Source organism: Lathamus discolor, chromosome 14 (genome assembly GCF_037157495.1).
Source record: "Lathamus discolor isolate bLatDis1 chromosome 14, bLatDis1.hap1, whole genome shotgun sequence".
Classification (NCBI taxonomy): domain Eukaryota; kingdom Metazoa; phylum Chordata; class Aves; order Psittaciformes; family Psittacidae; genus Lathamus; species Lathamus discolor.
The window spans coordinates 9912582-9933211 of NC_088897.1; the positions used below are offsets into that span (position 1 = coordinate 9912582).

Consider the following 20630-nt stretch of genomic DNA (forward strand, 5'->3'; position numbering starts at 1 on the left):
CTACATGTCTAAAGTTCCTTCCAGAAGCAGTTGGAGCTTGTGGGTAAGGTAGGTGTCTGCTAAACCAGAGTAACCCCACACCCCTATCTTCACAAGTCTTTTGTCTGTGCCTGGGCAGTAGCATATCTTCAGTCTTGTGAGGCTATTGCTGTGTTATATGAGGATGCTGTCCTTAGCAAGGTGCCATGGTGAAGAAATAATTGCAAGCCATAAAATAATGCATGTAGAGCCTCCTTCCGTTTGCTGAACTTGGACTGACAAGGGCTTCCTAATGGACTGAAAGACACTCAAAGTGCTTTCAGATGTCAGCATCTAGAAAAGAACTCAGATGTAAACGGAGGCTTGAGCAAAGGGCTTCAGATGTGTGCTGGGCTTCCATGACAAGGTTTTGGTAGCGGGGTGGGGCTACAGGGATAGCTTCTGTGAGAAGCTTCCTCTGTACCTGATGGAACCAAGAGGAATCTGCTGGGGGCAAGGCCAAGCCCGTCAGTGGTGGTGGCAGCACCTCTGGGATAATGTATTTAAGAAGAGGGGAGGGAAACTGCAGAACTGCAGCCAGAGAGGAGTGAGAATATGTGAGGTTAACAGCCCTGCAGACACTGAGGTCAGTGCAGAAGGAGGGAGAAGATGCTCCAGGCACCAGAGCAGAAGTTCCCCTACAGCCCGTGGTGAGGACTATGGTGAGCCAGGCTGTGCCCTGCAGCCCATGGAGGTCTATGGTGGAGCAGAGATCCACCTGCAGCCCATGGAGGACTCAACACCAGGCGTGGGGATGCCCAAAGGAGTCTGTGACCCTGCGGGAAGCCCGTGCTGGAGCAGGTTTGCTGCAGGACTTGTGTCCTCATGGGGGACACAGTGCTGCAACAGTGTGTTATGGAGGGACTGCACCCCATGGAAGGGACCCACGCTGGAACAGTTCATGGGCAGCTGCAGCCTGTAGGGCTGACTCGTGTTGGAGAAGTTCATGGAGGACTGTGTCCCATGGGAAGGGACCCCAGCACTGGAGGAGTGTGAGGAGTCCTTCCCTGAGGAAGAACGAGCAGCAAGACAATGTGCGATGAACTGACCACAACCCCAGTTCCCCATCACCACTGGGTGGGAGGAGGCAGAGAAAATCAGGAGTGAAGTTGAGCCTGGAGCAAGGGAGGGCTGGGGGGAAGATGTAGTTTCTGTTTCTCATTTTCCTGCTCTGATTTGGTTGGTAATAAACTAATTTCCCCAAGTCGAGTCTGCTTTGCCTGTGATGGTAACTGCTGAGTGATCCCTCCCTGTCCTTATCTCAACCAAGGAGCCTTTCATTCTATTTTCTCTCCCCTGTCCATCTGAGGAGGGGAATAATGGAGCAGCTTTGGCGGGCACCTGGAGCCCAGCCAGGGCCTGCCCACCACAGTATGGTTCCCACCTCAGCATTATATGGGCTTAATGTTTAATTCATAACTTTCTGATTTTCAATTACATGGTAAAGATACTGAGCATGGCTTGAAGAGCCATGGGGGAGGCAGCCTTAAATTAAGAAACTAGAAAGTAGGCCACTACCACAAGCTGTAAGAAGTATTTCAGGCTGGAGACAACCAGCACGTTACCTGGTTTTGTCCAACTATAAACATACTCTGATGAAAACAGTTTGTGTTTTGCTCCCATAGGCAGGTCTTGCCTTAAGCTGAACTGGGGCTTGTGTTGGTCACCAGGTAATAAAGGGAATGCGGCATCTGGTACATGACCCGCTGGTCTGGGAAGATGAGGTTCTTGCCTCTCGATTCCTTGGAGACTTTCTACTCTTGTTGTGCAACTGTCTTGCCCTGGGCTTGATCCCTTGATTGCTAGGATCGGTATTGATGATTTTCCTTTTCTCCACAGGGGACACTACACAGAAAATGAGATCTGCACAGTATCCTACCCCAGCAGAATTGGATGCTTATGCTAAGAAGGTCGCCAACAACCCACTGACTATAAAAATCTTTCCAAACAGTGTCAAGGTTCCCCAGAGGAAACACATACGCCGTACTGTGAACGGACTTGATACTTCGGGCCAGAGGTACAGTCCTTACCCATCTCAGGCCACCACCAAAACAGGCCTCCTGGCGATAGTCAAATCTCCAGCAAAAGGAATTATCAAAGACTTTGACGGGACACGCACGCGTCTGCTGCCGGAAGCGATGATGAATCCCCCTTCCACCCCTTACGTTGCACCTAGCACTTTAACCCACCCCCAGGCGCTTGCTCGCCAGCAGGCTCTCCAGCATGCACAGACTTTGCAGCACCCCCAGAGTATCCCGCAGCCACAGACTTTGCAGCACCCTCAGGGTATACCCCAGCCACAAAGCTTACCGCACCCTCAGGGGATCCCGCAGCCGCAGGCGCTGCCGCACCCTCAGAACATGCAGCAGCCTCAGGGCTTGCAGCATCCTCAGACCATGGCACACCAGACTCTGCAGCACCCCCCAAATCCTTTGCTGCAGCCGGGTTTACATGGAAGCAGAAAGATGCCGGATGCAGACGCGCCGCCGAATGTGACCGTGTCTACCTCAACCATTCCCCTCTCTATGGCTGCCACCCTGCAGCAGAACCAGCCACCGGACCTGAGCAGCATTGTGCACCAGATTAACCAGTTCTGCCAGGCCAGAGCTGGCATTAGCACTACCTCAGTGTGTGAGGGACAGATTGCAAACCCCAGCCCTATAAGTCGCAACCTGCTTATCAATGCAAGTACCAGGGTATCTACTCACAATGTCCCTACACCCATGCCTTCCTGTGTAGTTAACCCTGTAGATCATGCTGCTGCTGCTATTCCTCCTGCCTCTGTTAATGTGCCCATGGTGAATATTAACAGGGTGCCGCCCGCGTACCAGAACGAAATCAAATCGGTTGCGTGGAACCAGCACCAGCTTGCACATCTGCAGCAAATGTGTGGGGATGCTGCTGGGCCTGCTGGACTCGCAGGGAAGCACCCTCAGAGAGAGATCACCGGGCAGAGCTTCCCTGTCAAAACTTCAAACTACCCTCAAGAACTGTGCATGGGCCAGTCCTTCAGCTTGAAGCCCCCCATCGAGAAGCCTACACCTTCTCCACCTGTGAACGGGTTGCAGGGACCCTTGCCATATACCAATGGGCACTATTTCCAGCCCATCTGGAATAACATTCTGCCCACACCCAACAGTGACAGCTCTGGGTCCCAGGACCTCGCCATGCCTTTCCACGGGGGACAGCCAGCAGGAGCACCGCTAGATTGTGCAGGAGGAACTCATTACAGAGCTGGAGCTGGCCCATCCAGCCAGAATAATGTGATGCAGACCATGGATTACCTAAGTGGGGACTTCCAGCCATCCTGCTTCAGAGATCAGAGCATGGCCGTGCTGGGAAAAGTCCATCGGCCTCCCATGAACCGAGCACCTGAACCAACCGATAGTCGAAATCTTCATATTCAACACCCAGGGTATAGATAGGCTGCAGTCACTTTCACAGACAAAAAAAACATAGAGGTTTAGTCTTAATTTTAATTAATAAGCAAGGCATTTTTAACTTGCAAACTTGTGTGATCATTATAGTAACCATCAGAAGACGACATACTGTATATTTAAAAGCTTTGCTTACTTGTTAGCTATCTCCTTTCTGTATCAGATATTTAACATGCCTTTTGTGTCAGAGGATTTCATTACACTACTTCACACCACAGCCCTTTCCTCACCGTAGAACCCCCTTCTGTGCAGCTTCTGCTTAGCAGCTCCTTGCTGGACTGATGTTGAGTTGCTGCAGGGTTTTGCCAGCTCCATCAAGAGCAAGGTAGCATAGCTGCTTAAATTTCCATCTCCATTTCCTCTGAAGATTAAGAGCAAGAGGATTTGTCAGGAAGCAGGGCTTATTTTCAGCCAAAAGCCCATTTCATTAATGCATTAAACACTGACCATTTGCACTGTCTAAAGGCCTGTTTAATTGAAAAAGAAGCCTATGTTTGAAACGAGCTAGCTACGGGGATGTATTTGGGCATTAATACAGGAGGAAGCTTTTCAGCTCTTCCTTGCCCACCTTTGTCATTTTAGACTTTGTCCAAAGTCAAAAGTCTCCGGCAGGTATTTCTGACACTTCTTTCTTTTGCAGACAGGGTATGGAGAAGGGGGGGAATGGTGGGTTTAGGAGGCAGCATAGCTGCCATAGGTAGCTGCCTTTTCTCTGCATTGTATTTCCCTTCCCCACTCCCTTTTTTGCCTAAGAGCTAGCTTTGTCTGAACCCCTCGCTGCTAGGAGTCTGGCTGTCCTCATGTGAAGGAATCCAGGCCCACTGACAACTCCAAAAAGGGTTCAGCTTTTTGGTAGCTAAAATGAATTTCAGGGCAAGGAGACGTAATCAGTGCTCAGTGCGGTGTGGCACGGTCCCACTGCTGTGAAGCTCTGCTTATGAGCTACCGTGGGACCAGTGGTCCCATATTCCTCTCCTTCAGAACACCACAGCAGGTTTAACAGAACAGTTCCTCTCCCTGGGGATTAGCAAAGCTCTTTCTAACATCCCTTTATCCCAGGGTCTCAGTGCCTAACTCCTCTTGTTCCTTTCCCGCATCACTTCCAGCAGCTAGTCGAGTCGGTGACCGTAGGACACTATTGAGTAACCTCAGCATCTTGTTCCCCTCAGCGTTACCACAGCACACCTTTTCCTTTCTAACGGCTGGATTTCTTGTAAGTAGAAAATTCCTCATCTCTGTTAATGAGACTAATACTTGAACATAATGATCACAATCAAGTTTGGAAATTAAAAAAAAAAAAAAGAGAAAAAAGAGAAGAAAATAATAAAAAAACCTAAATGCATTGATTCTTTATATGTACACTGGCTAAAAACTATTGCTCTACACTGTAACTTTTAAGTGTAATATTTCTGTATGAATGTCGCCTGGTAGTGTGGGTTTGAGTAGCATTGTGTATGGGTGAACCCACTTGGCCTCTGCCATCCACCGGCCTCCCTCACAGCCCTTGGAAACAAACAAAGCCTTAAGTATTTGCTCCTTGAACTTTTCCTCCACGAGCATGGTTTCAAAGTAAAAGAAAACACCCCGATCTTTAAAAGACATCGTACGAAAGTTAAAAACACAAAAAAAAAGAACAAAAAAAAAAAGAGAAGTAACCAGTTTTGAAGTGGCGTCCTAGTTGGCTAGAAATCCTTCCCAAGGTTTTTGGTAAATGGAGAAATTAGGAGACATTTCTTTGTATTTTTTTAAGTTAGACGTGTAGTCCTGGGCTGTAACAACTCCTTAGGTTTCAAAGCTTAGCAGAGTACGTTTCCTGACTCCTTGCGTAAGTTAGTACACTTACGGCATTATTGAAATCCCTTCAAGTGTACTCTAAACCGTTCTTTAGTGGGAACTCTTTTTAGCAAAGTGAAGCAATTTGACTAAAGACGGATTAAATTATGTGTTGGCTTGTGTTGCCTTATATTTAAAAACAGAAAAGGAAGACTTGCCTGATTGTGTTATGCCAAATGATAGCAACATGAAGTCCTAATTTATTGTTTATAATCGTATTCCTGCAGTCTTTGTGAAAACTGGTAAATATACATCTATGGAAGAACTAAAACCCTGAGGCTTTTCATGCAATATTTTTCTCAATACCTGATAGTGGAAGCCAAGGTTTGAGTCTGAAGCTGCTCCCCTTACGGTCTTCCCCGCCGTCTCCCCCCGTCCTACCCCACCTGAACCGATCTAGGGCTGTGCGATGACTTTAACCTGCTGAGTTAGTTCTGCTACCTGAATCCTTTCCTTTTTACTAAATAAACTACTGGCATCTCCTCTGTTCAGTAGCCTGCTGCAAATCTCAACCCAGACTGTTATTAAAAGCTGATTTTTCTGCCTCCTGCTCTTCTCCTGCGAGAGAGAGACCGAGTGGAGTCCCGTGTCGTGCTGTTTGTGGAAGTGGTGTTGAGGCCTGGGAGGTGTTTGGGATCGTTCTGGGATCGTTCCGCAGGGAGAGCTGTGACCTCTGAGACTTTGCCCCGGGGCAGCAGGACCGGGAAGCAAAAATACTCCTGAGATTCATCCAGGTGGGACATTGCTTGAAAAATGGGAATCATTTTACTATTAAAATATACTGAAATACTGCCTTTTGTTCTAGGAGTGAGATTTTTCTTTTAAACCGACCTTTTCGCTTCAGCAACATCCTTGTGCTGTCGGGCTTCTCCTTCCTTTTCCTTCCCCACCACATCTTCTGTAAGGAGAAACACAAACCATGCCCTGCCTCATCCCCAGGTGTCACTTTTGGGATCCAACCCTGCCGCTGTCACTCCCAAAGGGAAGAGCACAGGAGGCACAAGCCTGAGGCTGATGCTCCAGTGCATGGCAGGAGTTGTGCTCTGCTGGAATCCCTTGTTCACACAGGGGTTTTATTTCACACTGCCTGGTACAGAAGTAAAGAGAAAGGCCAGGGCCACATCTTCACCCTGGTGCAGGTTGGCACAAGCCTTTAGGCTCCACGCAGTGCTCAGCTTGTCTCTTTGTAGGCTGGTGGCTTCCTGACCTCCAGCTCCAGCACAAGGCTTCTGTTCTTCCCCTCACGGGTCCTTGGAGATAACAGTTCTGCTCCTTGGGGAAAGAATAAGGTGTTGCCGCATGTTTTCCTCAGCTGTTTCCATTGCCTCATCACCACTGAAATCCTGCCCCTTTACAGCACACACTGATTTAGCAGAACATCATTACTCTGATGGTTCCTCCAGCTGAAAGTAGACATTGCGTAGATCCTGAGCGGGATAAACGTGATAGCAGTGTAAACCCTTCCACGAGGAAGCTTCTGTTTCTGACCTACCTTTCCAGCAGAAGCTCTGAAGCTCTTAAATCCCAAACCCACTTTGTTACAGCCCAAAGTTCACGGTTTATAGACAGCTTGTGCGTTTTCCTGAAGCTTTACAATGTGAAAACTCACATCCATGGGAGTCAGCCGCTCCCGTAGGAACCAAACAGGAATGTTTGCTGGGGAGAGAACTGGGAATTGCTGGGTTTGGTTAAACCACAGGCTGGTTATAAACAGTGCTGCTTGCGTGCTATGGGTCCAGCCGCAATTCCTGCTTGCCTGCAGGGAAAACAGACCTGGTCCCGCAGCCCCTAGGGCTGCTAAAGCTGGACTGAGAAGTGACTGCCCTTCGAAGTGCTGACCTGCCAGTGTGTGTAATGAGCTCAGTTCTGCTTATTAGCATCATTCCAAATTATAAAGGGGCTTCATTACATTTGTAGACCCGTTCTGAAGAGACCCCTCTGCAGCTGTGGGAGGTTTTCTGCCCTCTCTAGTGATTGCACATCTCATTTAATCTATGCTTTCATCCCAGAATGACACGGCAGCTCAAACCCATCTCCATGTGCTGGAGTGGCAACATCTCCCAGACACCAAGCTAACACCTTTCACGCTGTTCCCACTTTTCCCAGATGCTAGGAAATGTATTTGTATTCCACACGCTCCTCCAGAATTTTGGGGTAAACCAGGCAGCTTAGAGCAGCCACCCATCCATCTGCCCACCATGCAGAGACGGAGCTTCGGAATCCTCTTTATCCTGCAATCACTGGAGCATCTTTGGAAGCATCTTCACCTGTCCCCCCAGCAGGAGGAATCCCTTCTGCAGGACTCTTACACTGTCTTTGCAGGTAGTTAGACCTGTGTACTGGAGCACTAATGAGCCAGTGGGGACTTCCGTGTGAGCACAGTACCTGCAGCCGTAACTAAGCTTAAGGCCTCTGGCATCCAACAGAGTAAGATCCAACCTTTTAAAGCTTCTCCCTTGGGGCCAAACAGGGTTTTCTTCAAAGATTGAATGGCTGTGTTTGGTTTTACCCCTACACTGAGCTCCCTGTACCACGGTAAGGGTTAGAAGGATGCGCACACGGAGGGGTCAGCATCACCCCGAGGTGTTCTGTGCCAAAGCCCAGCAGCACGTTGCCTTTTGATGGAGAGGGGCTGAAGAGAGCTCCTGGTCAACGAGGAGGAGCCACAGGAAAGGGGCACGCTAAAATCAGCTCCTCAGGACTTGGCTGGGGAAGCTTGTGTTGGACATCAGCCACCTTTGGATGCTCTTCCAATGTTCAACAAGGCCAAATTGCAATAAAATTACTGGAGTATTTAATCTACTTCAGTTCATTTCCAGGCAATCGGGTACAAAGCATTAACTCAGATGGCCTCAGCGGGGAAATCACCCCAGGATTTAACCTGGATAAACCCCTTCTCCTTCGCCACCCTCAAACCCCTTGGTCCTGGGGAGGAGGGGACCCCGGCCGGGTGTTTAATAAAGGATGTGAAAGCAAATTGCCCTTGTGTTTTCCTCCTGATATTAGTATTAATGTCTGGTTTTGCATCTTGGCCAAGAGTGGCAGCAATTGGCACAAATCAGGGCTCTGCATTTACATCCAGAAGAGCAGCAGATGAAGTGGGTTTTGCCAGAAATTCTCCCAGTCTATATAGAAAGGGTTCTGTAAGGTGTGAAAAGGATTTGGTGTTCAGTTAAATAGGAGCATCTCGGCATGGTTGGGGTCTTAAACTAAGCTCCGGCCCTTCAATATCCAGGGTATTTCATACCACTTTCCCCAGTGGCTTGAGCATCTTGTGGAATACTCACCGTGTTGGCCCAACGGAGCAGGGACCACGCTGAAAGCTGCCGGGCCTTTAGAATGAACCTTCCAGCCAGCAACTTCCCAGGAAGGTTCTTTTTAAACTGCAAATTTGAGGCTAAATTTAGGAACAAATCCATTTTATCGCTCCCTCTCCCCCACGAATATTAAGAGCATCTCCTCCTCCTGCTCTGCAGACAGGGGCTTGCAGGGGAATTGCTCCAAACACGTGAAGGTTAAGAGGTGCTTCAAGATCCGGTTGACATTTCCAGCCAGGCACCGCACGGAGACGTGGCTCCGGCTGCGACGTGCCGGGATAAACGGAGCTGTACGGTGATGCTCATCAGAGCTACTGCAGAGCGGCACCTGACGGCAAACAGCCCCTTAGTGACTGCAGAGGGGAAAGAAAAGGGAATAACCCCCAAGCAGGGGAAGCAGAGGGATGGATCCAGGCCTTTGAGCAGCTCTCGGCTCCCTGGGGCTGGTTTTCTCCTCCGATGGGCTTTGAATGAGCACAGCCAAGAGGTGCTGCACAGGCTTCAGCCAGCGGCACTGCCCACAATAGCTTTAGGTCATAAAGCCTTTAGGTCACAAATAACTATATAGGGGGGTTCTTCGTTATTGTTCTTATATATAGTATAAATAATAATAATGTAATAATTACATATAATATATAATAATCTATGATATATACTAGTTATTATATCATAATTGTACATATTATAATATAATGCTATATTGTAATATTAATAATAATAATAATTGGGGTGCACAACGGGCTGCCAACACCCAGCTGTGGTGTATGGCTGGGATAGCTCCTATACAGTGTGTGTGCATATATATGTAAACATATATATGTAAATATATATATGTAAGTATATATATATGTATGTCTATGCATATATGTATGTGTGTGCATCAATATATGTGTATAGCTATAAATTATAAAATATATATAAAAAATAAAATACAAACTATAAATATATATCTAAAGGTAAGGCCTATGCAGAGAGGGATTGGATGATGCGTTTGCCCCCACCTAGCTCGGGGGACGTCCCTCACGCAGCGGTAGAACAGCAGCGTAAAAGGGTCTGCAGGAGACAAACGAGAACGGGCCCGAGTGCGGGCTCTGGGGTGAAACCAAAAGACACCGCGAGGCGGCGCCACCGAGTCGAGCACGGGGCGGAAGCCGGGGAAGGAGGATGGGGAGCGCAGTGCGGGCTGAGGCGGGGCACCGAAATGGGCTGGATCTGAGCACCAAAATGGGCTGATGCTGGGCACCAGAACGGGCTGATTCTGAGCGTCAAAATGGGCTGATGCTGGACACCAGTATGGGCTGATTCTGGGCTACAAAATGAACTGATGCTGGGCACCAGTATGGGCTGATTCTGGACACCAGTATGGGCTGATTCTGGACTACAGAATGAACTAATGCTGGGCACCAGAAAGGGCCGATTCTGGGCTACAGAATGAACTGATGCTGGGCACCAGTATGGGCTGATTCTGGACACCAGTATGGGCTGATTCTGGACTACAGAATGAACTGGTGCTGGGCACCAGAAAGGGCCGATTCTGGGCTACAGAATGAACTGATGCTGGGCACCAGTATGGGCTGATTCTGGACACCAGTATGGGCTGATTCTGGACTACAGAATGAACTGGTGCTGGGCACCAGTATGGTCTGATACTGGGCGCCAGAATAAACTAATGCTGGGCACCAGTATGGGCTGATACTGGGTTACAGAATGAACTAATGCTGGGCACCAGTATGGGCTGATACTGGGTTACAGAATGAACTAATGCTGGGCACCAGTATGGGCTGATACTGGGCTACAGAATGAACTGATGCTGGGCACCAGAACGGGCTGATGGAGGGGGGGAACACGAGGTATGGGCACACCGCTGCAGCGCTTCCCCCCTCGTCCCTCCAGCCCGGGTGCAGCTGATTAGGCGCTAATTACATTAAGCCGAAGCAGCACTAATGCAATTGTGGGATTAGGCTGCAGAGATGCGACACCCCCATTGCCGCTGGGGTGACTGGGGGGGGGACGGGACGGGACACCACATCCCTGAGCCCCCACCGAAACGCCCCCAGTGCCCTCCACCATTACCCACCCCCTTGTACTGAGTCCCTGCTCCCCCCAGGGGGGCAATTGGCTTGGCTGGGGGGGGGGGGGCTGAAGGCCCCCCCCAGGGCCTGGTGACACCCCCAGCACACCCCATTGCTGGTGATTACCGAGTTATCCATCTCCATCTGACCCGTCTGCTGCCGGATGTGGGTCAGGGATTACCCCTCTCCGAGCCCCCCAGCTCAATGGCTGCACCATGAGCACCCCATTGCTGGGGGGGGGGGGGCAGTGCACCCCATCCTTGCCCAAGCAGAGGAAGGAGCTTCAATCGGCCATAATAAATACAAGAGGCGTTTATTGACCAAAACCAAGAGGCGGGGAGGGGGGGCCCGGGGTAATAAATAACAACCGTGCTCCCGGGGGGCACCAGCTTACAAAATATGGCTCTGGGCAGGGGGTCCCCGTGGAGACCGGGCACCCCATGAGGGGCTTGGGGGTCCCAGCCCCCCAGCACCCCCCCAAGCACCTGAAAAGGGGCTGCAGCAGGGTCCCAGCCCTGGGATGGCCATGGGGAAGCAGCCCCATCCCTGCCCACCCGAGGGGCAGGCAGGGGCTCAGCACCAAATGGGGCACCCCATGGCGGGTGCCCACCTCGTGTCCTGTCCCCCCCGGGGAGCACCAAGGGCTCAGGCCAGGATCTTCTGGGGTATCTCCACCGAGGCTTTGATGAAGATGGCGTTATCCCGCACGTAGTTCCGCTTCTTGATGTCCTCGTGGGAGATGAACTTGGGGTAGCCGAAGCCCAGGGTGCTCTCGTCCAGGGAGCTGCGCGACGCTCCCGGCTTCTGGAAGTTCTTCCAGTTGGGATCGGGGTGGAAGGTCTCGGTGATGTGCTGGGGCTTGGAGAGCGAAGGGTCGCTCTGGTCCAGCAGGGAGAAGGTGACGCGGTAGGAGAAGGGCCACTCCAGCAGGTTGTCGTACTCGCCCGGCAGCACGCGGATGTACACGGAGAGGTGGCTGCTCTCCCCGCTGCCGTTGCCATTAAGGAAAGCCGAGACCTGGAGCTTGTATCCGTACTTGTGGGTGTAGAAAGGGGGGCTGAAGAACTCGTAGTTGCTGCGGGCTTTGGCTTCCTGCAGCTTGCGGGTGTAGTCGGAGATCTTCCAGATGAGGGTCCCGTCGCTGCTCACCGACAGCTCCTCCACGTCCCGGCGCAGCTCCAGGATCTCCTGACGCTGCCGGCTCACCAGCGCGCACACCATGCCCAGATGGACCTTGGTGCTCTCCTCCAGGTGACGGCCCATGGCCAGCTTGGGGCACTGCGGGGACAACGGGAACGTCAGCAGGGGCCGGGGACAGGGTGGGAGAAGGATGCTGTGAGGTTGTCATGGAGACGGCATTGGAGCGTGGTGGTACTGCGGCAGGATGGCACGGGGATGTTGTGGGGACACAGAGGTGGCACAGGGACACCTGGTTGGGATGTCATGGGGACACTTGGGTGGCAAAGGGAAATAGTGATGAGGCAGGATAAGGATAGGGATGCTGGGGAGGGACTCTTCATCAGGGACTGCAGTGACAGGACAAGGGGTAACGGGTTCAAACTGAAACAGGGGAAGTTTAGATTGGATCTAAGGAGGAAATTCTTTCCTGTGAGGGTGGTGAGGCACTGGAATGGGTTGCCCAGGGAGGTTGTGAGTGCTCCATCCCTGGCAGTGTTCAAGGCCAGGCTGGATGAAGCCTTGGGTGGGATGGTTTAGTGTGAGGTGTCCCTGCCTATGGCAGGGGGGTTGGAACTGGATGATCTTGAGGTCCTTTCCAACCCAAACCATTCTATGATTCTATGGCATGGATGGGACAGAGCAGAATATGGACAGCAGAGGGGACAGGGCAGCAGGAAGGTATGGGGATGCCATGGGGCACATGGGGGCAGCACAGGGATGCTCACTGGGACGCACTCACCCGGTGCTTGCAGCCAGCCTCCTTGAAGGGGCACAGCAGCATGGCAGTGCTGCAGCTCTCCTTGAGGTGTGTGGGCACGTCCTCGCGGGCGATGCTGGGCACCCCGCACTGGTTGGGACAGGGCACGGGGTACCGGGGACACTGGTACTGGTGGTTCTGGGGATGGAGAGCGGCCGTCAGCCGGGGGCAGGAGCTGGGACGAGGGCGTCCCCGTGGGCCCTGTCTCACCTGGATGGTGTCGAAGACGAACTCCTTGGCGCAGTAGGTGCAGGGCTGGGTGCGCTTGGGGCACTCGGTCAGGGCGTGCTGGGGCAGCAGGCGCCGCATCATGCGGGCCCCGCACTTGTTCTCGCAGTACACGCTCTCCTGGGGACACGTGCCCTGGTGGCCCTGGGGACCAAGACAGCATCGTCACCCTCCGGCTGCCCCCATGGGCAGGGATGCGGCCGTGCCATGCCCCCTACGGCCAAGCAGTGTCCCACAGGGTGTCCCCAACCCAGGATGTGTCCCTTATGGTCTCCTCCACCCAGACTGTGTCCCTATGGCCAGGCTGTATCCCCCATGGTACCCCATGGCCAAGCTGGGGTCCCACACCCAGGCTGTGTCCCCATGGCCAGAATATGTCCGCATGGCCCGGCTGTATTCCCCATGGCGTCCCCATGGCCAGGCTGTGTCCCCAGTGGTGCCCTGCAGCCCATCGAAGCCCCCACATTGCTCCTCCCAACCAGGCTACACCCCCATGGTACCCGCATCAAGGCCATGCCCATTGTAACACCCCTGTCCATCCACATCCCCTCCATGGCCACCGTGCCCCCCCACCGCCCACCTCGAAGGCCTCCCCGGTGAAGTCGCTGGCACAGAACTCGCACTTGACGCGGCGCTTGGGGCAGCCGTGCTGGACGTGCTCGGGCAGGTCGCGGCGGCTCAGCTTCGCGCTGCACCGGTTGGGGCACGGGATCACGTTGAAGCCGCAGGTACCGAGATGGGCCTTGGGTAGGGGGGCAAGGGGACGGTGAATGGGGGTCTATGGGTGCACCCTTGACACACACCCTCCCTCCCTCCTCCCCATGCCGCTGGCCCCTACCTGGAGGTGCTTGATGAGCCCGCTCCAGCGGCAGCCCTCCTCGCTGTGGATGCAGCGGATGGCCAGGCTCAGCACTTGCGCCTCCAGCTCCGGGTCGGGGTAGATCTGGGAGAGCAGCACCATGGCGTCAGCATCCCAAAGCAGGCTGGGGTGGGGGGGCACAGGGACCCCGATCGCAGCCTGGCTGGGAGCCGTGGGCACGCTGCCCGGGGCCGGATCCCCCCCCGCCGGCACACGAACAAGCTCCCTTTGTCGGGAATGGGTTTCCGCTCCTGGCTCCACGGCACAAAGGGCTCTTGCTTCCGCACGGGTGCCCGTGCCAGGCTGGCGCGGCTGTGCCAGGCGGGAGCGCGGGGCAGAGGACGGCCTCTCAGTGCGGGATACAGGGATGGGGATGCCCCGCATCCCATCCATGTGCCAGGCTCACCTTGGCATACTCCAGGGGCAGCTGGTCCTCGGGGCACTTGAAGACGCCTTCACTGCAAGACAGAAGGGTCAGGGTCATTCAGGGCTGCGAACCGCACCGGTGACGCAGCCACCACGGCCCACAGGGTCGCCACCATCCCACCCCATGGAGCTGGTGCTGACCCTCCATCGCTGAGCGCTCACCCCGCGCCAAATCCAGCCCATGGGGAGCCGCAGCTCTAATCCCGCTCCATCTGTCTGAGCTGGGAAATGCCCCCACCAGACACCCCCCCCCCCCCAGGCCCGGCACAGCTGCCCTGGTCCCCAGAGACCTGGACCAGCCGCTGTGAGCGTGGCACCATCTGGACCCCGATCCCCCCCCTTTGCCCACCCCAGTTCCCCCGGGATTACAGCAGGGTGCCGGTGGCGGTGGCCAGGACCGCGGTGGGGACCATGGGCACCCACAGCCCGAGGTGCCGGGGCCCAGGGGAGCTGTGGGAGGCCACAGCTGGATGCCAGATGTGCAGCCCGGATGCATGGCCCCGGGGCTCCTGCTCCACAGGAAACGGCCCCAGCAAGCACTGAGGTGAGGCAGGATATGGGGACAGGCAGCTGTCCTGGAGGGGTCCCCATCCTGCTGAGGCCCAGGATGGGGTGCTCATCCCGAGAGCCATCCCTGAAGGGCGAATGGCTCTGCTCAGCCTGACCTCTATGGGGTGGAAAGCCAGGGATGGAGCCAAACAGGCAGCACGGATGGTGACACAGCTGGCCAGGAGCCACTATCACTCCTGGCCCCCATGACATTGCCTGGGGACCGATGAGGTTGGCACCCCGTGCGCCATTCCCAATGGACACTGGGACACAGCACAAGGACCCTGGATCTCCGGACGAGGTTGTCCTGCCCGCGCTCAACCGCTCCACATCTCATCACTGCGCACCATTGGCAGGCGCCAGCGTGGCCTCAACCGGAGCTGCCAAGAGGATGTGACTCGGAGCAATGGATCCAGCAGTGCCGCCTGGCACGTGCTGGCTTGGGATGCCCGGGCAGAGCGCAGTGACACCCCCCCACCACCACCCCTGTGCTTCCCAAAGTGAATCCCTCCCAGCGCTGCGAGCGGGACCCCGTGGGGCGCAGCCACATCCGTGTGCCCGCTCTGTTTGCTGCAGGCACCCGGGCACATGAGCTGCTCGCAGCCCCTTCCGGGGAGCCCATGGCATCGCCCCATGGCTGGCAATGGCTTCCCGGGGGCATCCAGCCCTGCCTGCACCCCATGGATGGTGTCAGGGTGCCGGGGCTGGCAGGGAAAGAGGGACGGCGACCCAAAGGCAGCGCCTAATCCCCAACAAAGCCTCCCCTTTCCTCACGCTTGGCCAGGCAGGGAATGTGCTGAGGCAGCGCCTGGGGGGACCGTCCTTGCCTCTGACCTTCGCAGCGTGCCGGGGAGCAGCGAGGTGATGGGGTGGGGGAGCCCCAGCACCCCCAAACACCCCCCAACACCCCCCGAGCAGCGCGGTGGGGATGGATGGCTCAGCCCATGGGACCCCCAAACCCGGTCTGGTGCAAGCGGGGGGGTTCAGTGCGGGACCCCCGTGTCTGACCTCGCTGGTAGCTCCGAGGTGCCGCGGGACGGTGCGGGAGGGCGCGGAGCTGCGTGGCACAGGCGCGGGGAACGCCCGGTTTCACCGATACCGGCAGCGGTGACGGTGCCCGCGGGGCCCCCGCACCGGGCAAAGGTCGCTTCGTTGGGGCGAGGTGCAGCCGGGGGCGGCAGCGGAAACCGGGCCCCGAGGGCACGCTCGGCACCGCCGCACGCCCGGCCCGGGGGACACCGGCACCGGGCACGGTGCGACCCCGGCACCGCACGGAGCCCCCGCGGGCAGCAGCCGGCAGCACCGGGGCCGGTACCTGGGCTGGGGGTGGCAAACAGCAAGCCCTTGGGAAGGGGCCCTGGCCCCTTGGTCCCTGTGAGCGCACACAGACCGGGTCGCGGACACCGTGGGCACGGCCGTACCGGGGCAGCCGAGCCCCCCGCGTCTACGATCGCTTCCTCCAGCGGAGCCGGGGCGAGAAGGGGTTAAACACAAATCTCTGCGAGTGCTCGAAACTCGCCGCTGCGGGCTTCACCCGGCCTCTTCCTCCTCCTCCTCCTCACCGAGAGGGGCCACGGGCCGCTGCACGCCGTGGGGCGGCTGTCACGGGCTGGGCGAGCGCCGCACCCCCTCTCCTCAAGCCGGAGCACCCCATAACCAGCAGCACCCCACAACACGGGGTAACCCCTTATCCACCCCGGGACATCCCCAGCGCCGCGCCGAGCTCCCCGTCCTGGTCACCCCGCGGCTCCCCGCACCTCTTCCCGGTAGTGATGTGCTGGGGGGGGGGGGGGGCGGAAGAAGCCCCCGGTGCCCCCCGTGTTGCAGCGCCCCGGACCGGGTTGTGACCGGGGCACCCCACAGGGGAAAGGGTTCGCGTCGTGCGGCCCCGCCGGGGCTCACCTGAGGAACTCCTGCAGGCAGGTATCGCAGAAGCGGTGTCCGCACGTAGAGACGCGGACGGGCTCCCGCATGGGCTTCCCGCAGAGCGGGCACAGCACCCGCCGCCGCGGCCGCTCCAGCAGCTTGTAGTCGTAGCCCGGCATCCCGCCGCCCCGCTCCGCTCCTCCGCGCCCCGCTCCGCTCCGCGCTCCGAGCCCGGCTCCGCCCGGGGGCTGGACGGGGCGGTGGAACCGGCCCGACACCGCCCCGCGCCCGGGGCCGGGCTCCGCCGCCTCCCGCACGGGCTCCGCCTCCCCGCACCTTCCCCCCCCCCCCCCCCCAGCCCCAGCCCGGCACGCCGGGGCTCGGGGAGCATCAGCACCTACGATGGGGGGGGTGTCGGGAGGCACCGCGTCGGGTACAGGCACCCTGGGGAGCATCACACGGGATACGGCCCCTCGGCGGGGTTGGAACTCCCTGCGCTGGGCACAGACCCTCCGGAAGGGATTTGGGACCCCCTGCATTGGGTGCAGCCACCTCAGGAGCCTGGGGAGCATCATATCGTGTCGCATCGATCACATCGTACAGGGCCAGACCAACATGCAGACCCCCTTTTCCCAGCTGCAGCCTCCCCTGGCCCAGGCTGGGCTCTGGCTGCGGGCTGGGGGCACACAATGTGCTGTCCTCACTGCCCCTGTGTCCCCTCCCTGGGGATACCACGCTCCCGCTGGGCAGCAACAGGACATAGAGGGGCTGCCCTGATTCCCCGCATGCGCCACAGGCATGATGGGGACACATGCCATGCTCCCGTGGCCTCATCTTCCACAGATAAGTAGGGTCCAACAGCATCCCTCCAGCCGGTGGTTCCTAACCTCGCAAGAGCTCGGAGAAGGGAGAATAAAAGCAAATCTGTCTGGCTCCGGCCCCCACTTCACTCTTGCAGAAACCGGAGCAGCATATGGGAGTATTTGCCCCTTTCCCTAGAGATGGAGACGAGCAGATGACAGGCTGCGAGCATGTGTGAGTCCCACCAACGCACGCTCCAGCCAGCTTCCCATTAAGGGCGGCAGTTGCTCCAGCCCCAAATGTTAGCAGTTTTCAATTAGCAAATGGCAAAGGAGAGGGATTCCTGGGGGACACGCTGAGCAAGTCGAGCTCTATCACTTGTCACTCAAGGAGCTCACGTTACCCTTCTCCCTGCTTAAAATAAACCCCTACAACAGCCCGAGGGGGAAGGCAGGCTGCCCGCCTGCTGCCCCGGCTGCCAACAAGGGGATGGGTGGCTCATTTTTGGGGTTACCCTGACCTGAGCTGCAACAGGGCTTTAACTCCTGACCCCCGAATAGCAGGGAAGCTCGTGCCAACATAGATGAAGGGTGAACGGCCACCGCGGGCTCCTGTCTGGGGGATGTATGGAGCTGGCAGCCTCGGGTGGTGGAGGGCACTGAGCTAAACTTTAACCAGCTCCCAGAGCGCCTGGAAACCCAACGTGTAGGAACGAGCGACGGCACAGGGAGCACAGGGGGGCACCGGGCACCTCGGAGCTGTCTTAGGGGTGGCAGCCTGGGGTTGGGCTCACCCCGAGCCGTGACCCCCCAGGGCAGGACGTACAAACAGCCCTGTGGTCTGTCTGGTTCTGCCACTAAGTCACAGCATGCCCTGGAGCTGGGCCCGCCTTGAACAACCCTCAACCAGGCCCTGTCTAAAAACCAGCCCTGGACACTGCTGTGGGATGGGGCTCAGACCAAAAGGATGGGCCCTTGGTACCCCATGGGATGAGGGGACCCCCTGTGCTACCCCATAGCAGGCGTAGGACACTCGGAATCATCACAGAATGGGTTGGGTTGGAAAAGCTCATCCAGTTCCAAGCCCCCAGCACGGGCAGAGACACCTTCCACTAGAGCAGATTGCTCCAAGCCCCATACTGCATCACTCCTGCTCAGATGAGCTTAGAAAGCCTTCATCTCCCGTGACAGGCAGGGACCAGCGCTGTTTTATCACTATTTACCACTTCTCTTTGATGTTTTAAACCTTTCTCGTTCCTAACCTCGCTGAGGAGCATCTCTGCTAATTAGCCAGGAGCTGACAAAGCCATCAGGAGGTGCTGGCTGCGCCGGCAGGACGGCTGGGAGGTGTCAGACCCTGCAAACAAAGATCCTTCCCTTTTCCCCCTCTCCCTAAGGGAAGCCCTCCCCGCTCTCAACATCACAGCCGGGGCGTTTGTCTCGCACAAAGGCGACACTCGGAGCAGGGCAATTGCCTTTGTGCAGGCGATATGTTCGCTGTCCGCCCTGTGATGGGTCAGTCCTTGAACCCATCCGGGCTTTGGGAAGCCTTCCCCTTGCCCTGCATCCCTGCTCCATCCCCCCCGCCTTGTATTTAACTTAAAATGGATGGACAGAAAACAAACCGCAGCTTCTAAAGAAGTTAAGGTGGAGCGGTTTGCCCCGGGGGAAAGGAGCAGGGAGAGTCCTCTTCCTGCTTTGCGCTGGGGAAAGGCGGGGGTAAGGAGAGCGAGGTGGCCGGACACAGACTCCGGCTCCTGGAATGGGGATGTGACCACAACAGTGGGGCCGGAATCGAATCAAATCAAATCAGCTCTGGGATCAGCAGGGGGTTTGGGGCTGTTTCCTGCTGACAGCGGTGGCCCCAGGTCACTGGGATCTTATGGAGCACAGGAGCAGGGACGACAGTGACAGAGGGTACCTACACCAGCCGGGATGCACAAAGCATCCCTGCATCACCTCCCCTACCCGCTCCCTTCAGCCCTTGCCTTCCTTGGCTAGAAGAGCCACAGGGACACAGCCGATCCAGCACCAGCTCCCCAGAACACGGGAACAACACAAGGATAAAAGGGAGAAGCCCCAAGACCTGCAGCTTTCACCGGGAGCTTCTGCAAGGAAACAAAGCAGCAGACGTGAGGAATGCAGTGGCCTATTTGCCCGGGCTGCTGTGTGCCTGTGGCAGCACGGACATGCCTCGGCTTGTCGCTTCAAGAGCTATTGTTGCTCGGGGCTGGGGGCCTCTTTGTTTCCTTTACCCTTTCGCCAGGCTTGGTCACAGCCTGGTATTAAATTATTCAAATCATCTCGCTGGGCTTCCCAGCTGAGCTGCCGCACGGAGCACACAGGCTGCGGAATCCCCAGGGCTCCAGCGCCGGGCCCTGCACTAACACTGGTCCACGCTGGCTCCTCCGACCATAATCAAGCTGGTGACAGCTCAGCACTGCGGTGCAAAAGCATCATTAAGCCATAAACCCCACTCAACACCAGCACATCAGTGGGAAAAGGGGGCTGACAGAGGCTCACCCCTCCATTTGGCAGCAGGGGGAGATCCCAGTGGCTCTCTGTGCTGGACATCCCATGGAGCAGTGGCATTTTGGTGCCACCACCTTCAACACAAAGAGTGGCAGAGAGCTCTGTCCTTCTATCCCAACCAGCTCTCAGCTCTGGCAAGGCTGTAGCAGAACATCAGCCCCTTCTTATGGGATGTGTTTGCATGTGATGCAAGGAGCAAGGAGCTCAGCAAGGAGCTGAGCACAACGCAGACAAGAGATGTCCGTTGCTGTAGAAGCTGGTGCTGCCACCAGCTTGGCACAGGGAGCAGCCCAGAGGGGCTTTGAGGTGATTTAACCCAGCCCCGCAATCACCTTGGTGCCCAGGAGTGGAGAACACCTTCACCTCCACTGACACCGGGCTGCTGGAGCCATCCCTGTAACCTGCAGCACAAAGCGAGTGCCAAGGGACTGGCAGAGCCTTTGAATTCCAGTGAGCTTCCTGGGCTCCCAGGGTGTAACCGCCTGGAAAGGCAGCTCCACAGCAGGGAAAAACCCCAGCTCCCACCCCGGCAGGAGCCAAAGAGGGAGGCAGTGTCTGCAGGCAGGGCACACGCCTCTCCCGGCCGGACAGGACCTGCTCCCTTCCCAACCCGGAGCCTGGGAGGTGAAGGGAAGAAAGAGCAGGAGAGCTGCCGGGATTCATTACCTTCCACATGAGAGAGGGATCAGTTGGCTTCTAGCAGAGCCCGGCGAGGTTCCCCTCATTGAACACAGGAAAGAATCACAGAAATAATTAG

At 56.3% G+C, this 20630-nt stretch overlaps 2 protein-coding genes and 1 long non-coding RNA gene across 11 annotated transcripts in view; 1 reads left to right on the top strand and 2 right to left on the bottom strand.

Moving 5' to 3' along the window:
- The window catches only part of FAM222B (family with sequence similarity 222 member B), a 36757-nt gene extending 30676 nt beyond the window's left edge, over window positions 1–6081 (top strand). For all 6 annotated transcript variants that reach the window (XM_065694492.1, XM_065694495.1, XM_065694497.1 and 3 more), the window contains one exon: window positions 1858–6081. In XM_065694492.1, coding sequence (XP_065550564.1) covers window positions 1858–3443 — 1586 coding nt within the window. In that variant the 3' untranslated portion in view covers window positions 3444–6081. The remainder of the gene's footprint in view (window positions 1–1857) is intronic.
- A 4892-nt stretch (window positions 6082–10973) lies between these two features.
- Window positions 10974–20598, bottom strand: TRAF4 (TNF receptor associated factor 4). 4 transcript variants are annotated; one of them, XM_065694547.1, is made up of 7 exons: window positions 16578–16804; window positions 14107–14158; window positions 13680–13784; window positions 13422–13583; window positions 12824–12985; window positions 12596–12751; window positions 10974–11955 (listed from the first exon to the last, which is right to left on the bottom strand). In XM_065694547.1, the coding sequence occupies exons 1-7, from the start codon at window positions 16718–16720 to the stop codon at window positions 11323–11325; spliced, it is 1413 nt and encodes a 470-aa protein (XP_065550619.1). In that variant the 5' UTR covers window positions 16721–16804; the 3' UTR covers window positions 10974–11322. The 4 variants fall into 4 exon arrangements, with proteins under 4 accessions (XP_065550619.1, XP_065550620.1, XP_065550618.1 ...); XM_065694548.1 differs by lacking the exon at window positions 16578–16804 and adding an exon at window positions 20540–20598 and having other exon boundaries at window positions 12596–12985; XM_065694546.1 differs by having other exon boundaries at window positions 12596–12985; window positions 16578–16805.
- LOC136021876 (uncharacterized) lies at window positions 18414–20489 on the bottom strand. Its single transcript, XR_010615931.1, has 3 exons — window positions 19865–20489; window positions 19597–19781; window positions 18414–19449 (listed from the first exon to the last, which is right to left on the bottom strand). It is a non-coding gene; the product is annotated as an uncharacterized LOC136021876 (long non-coding RNA).
- Window positions 20599–20630: the final 32 nt, after the last annotated feature.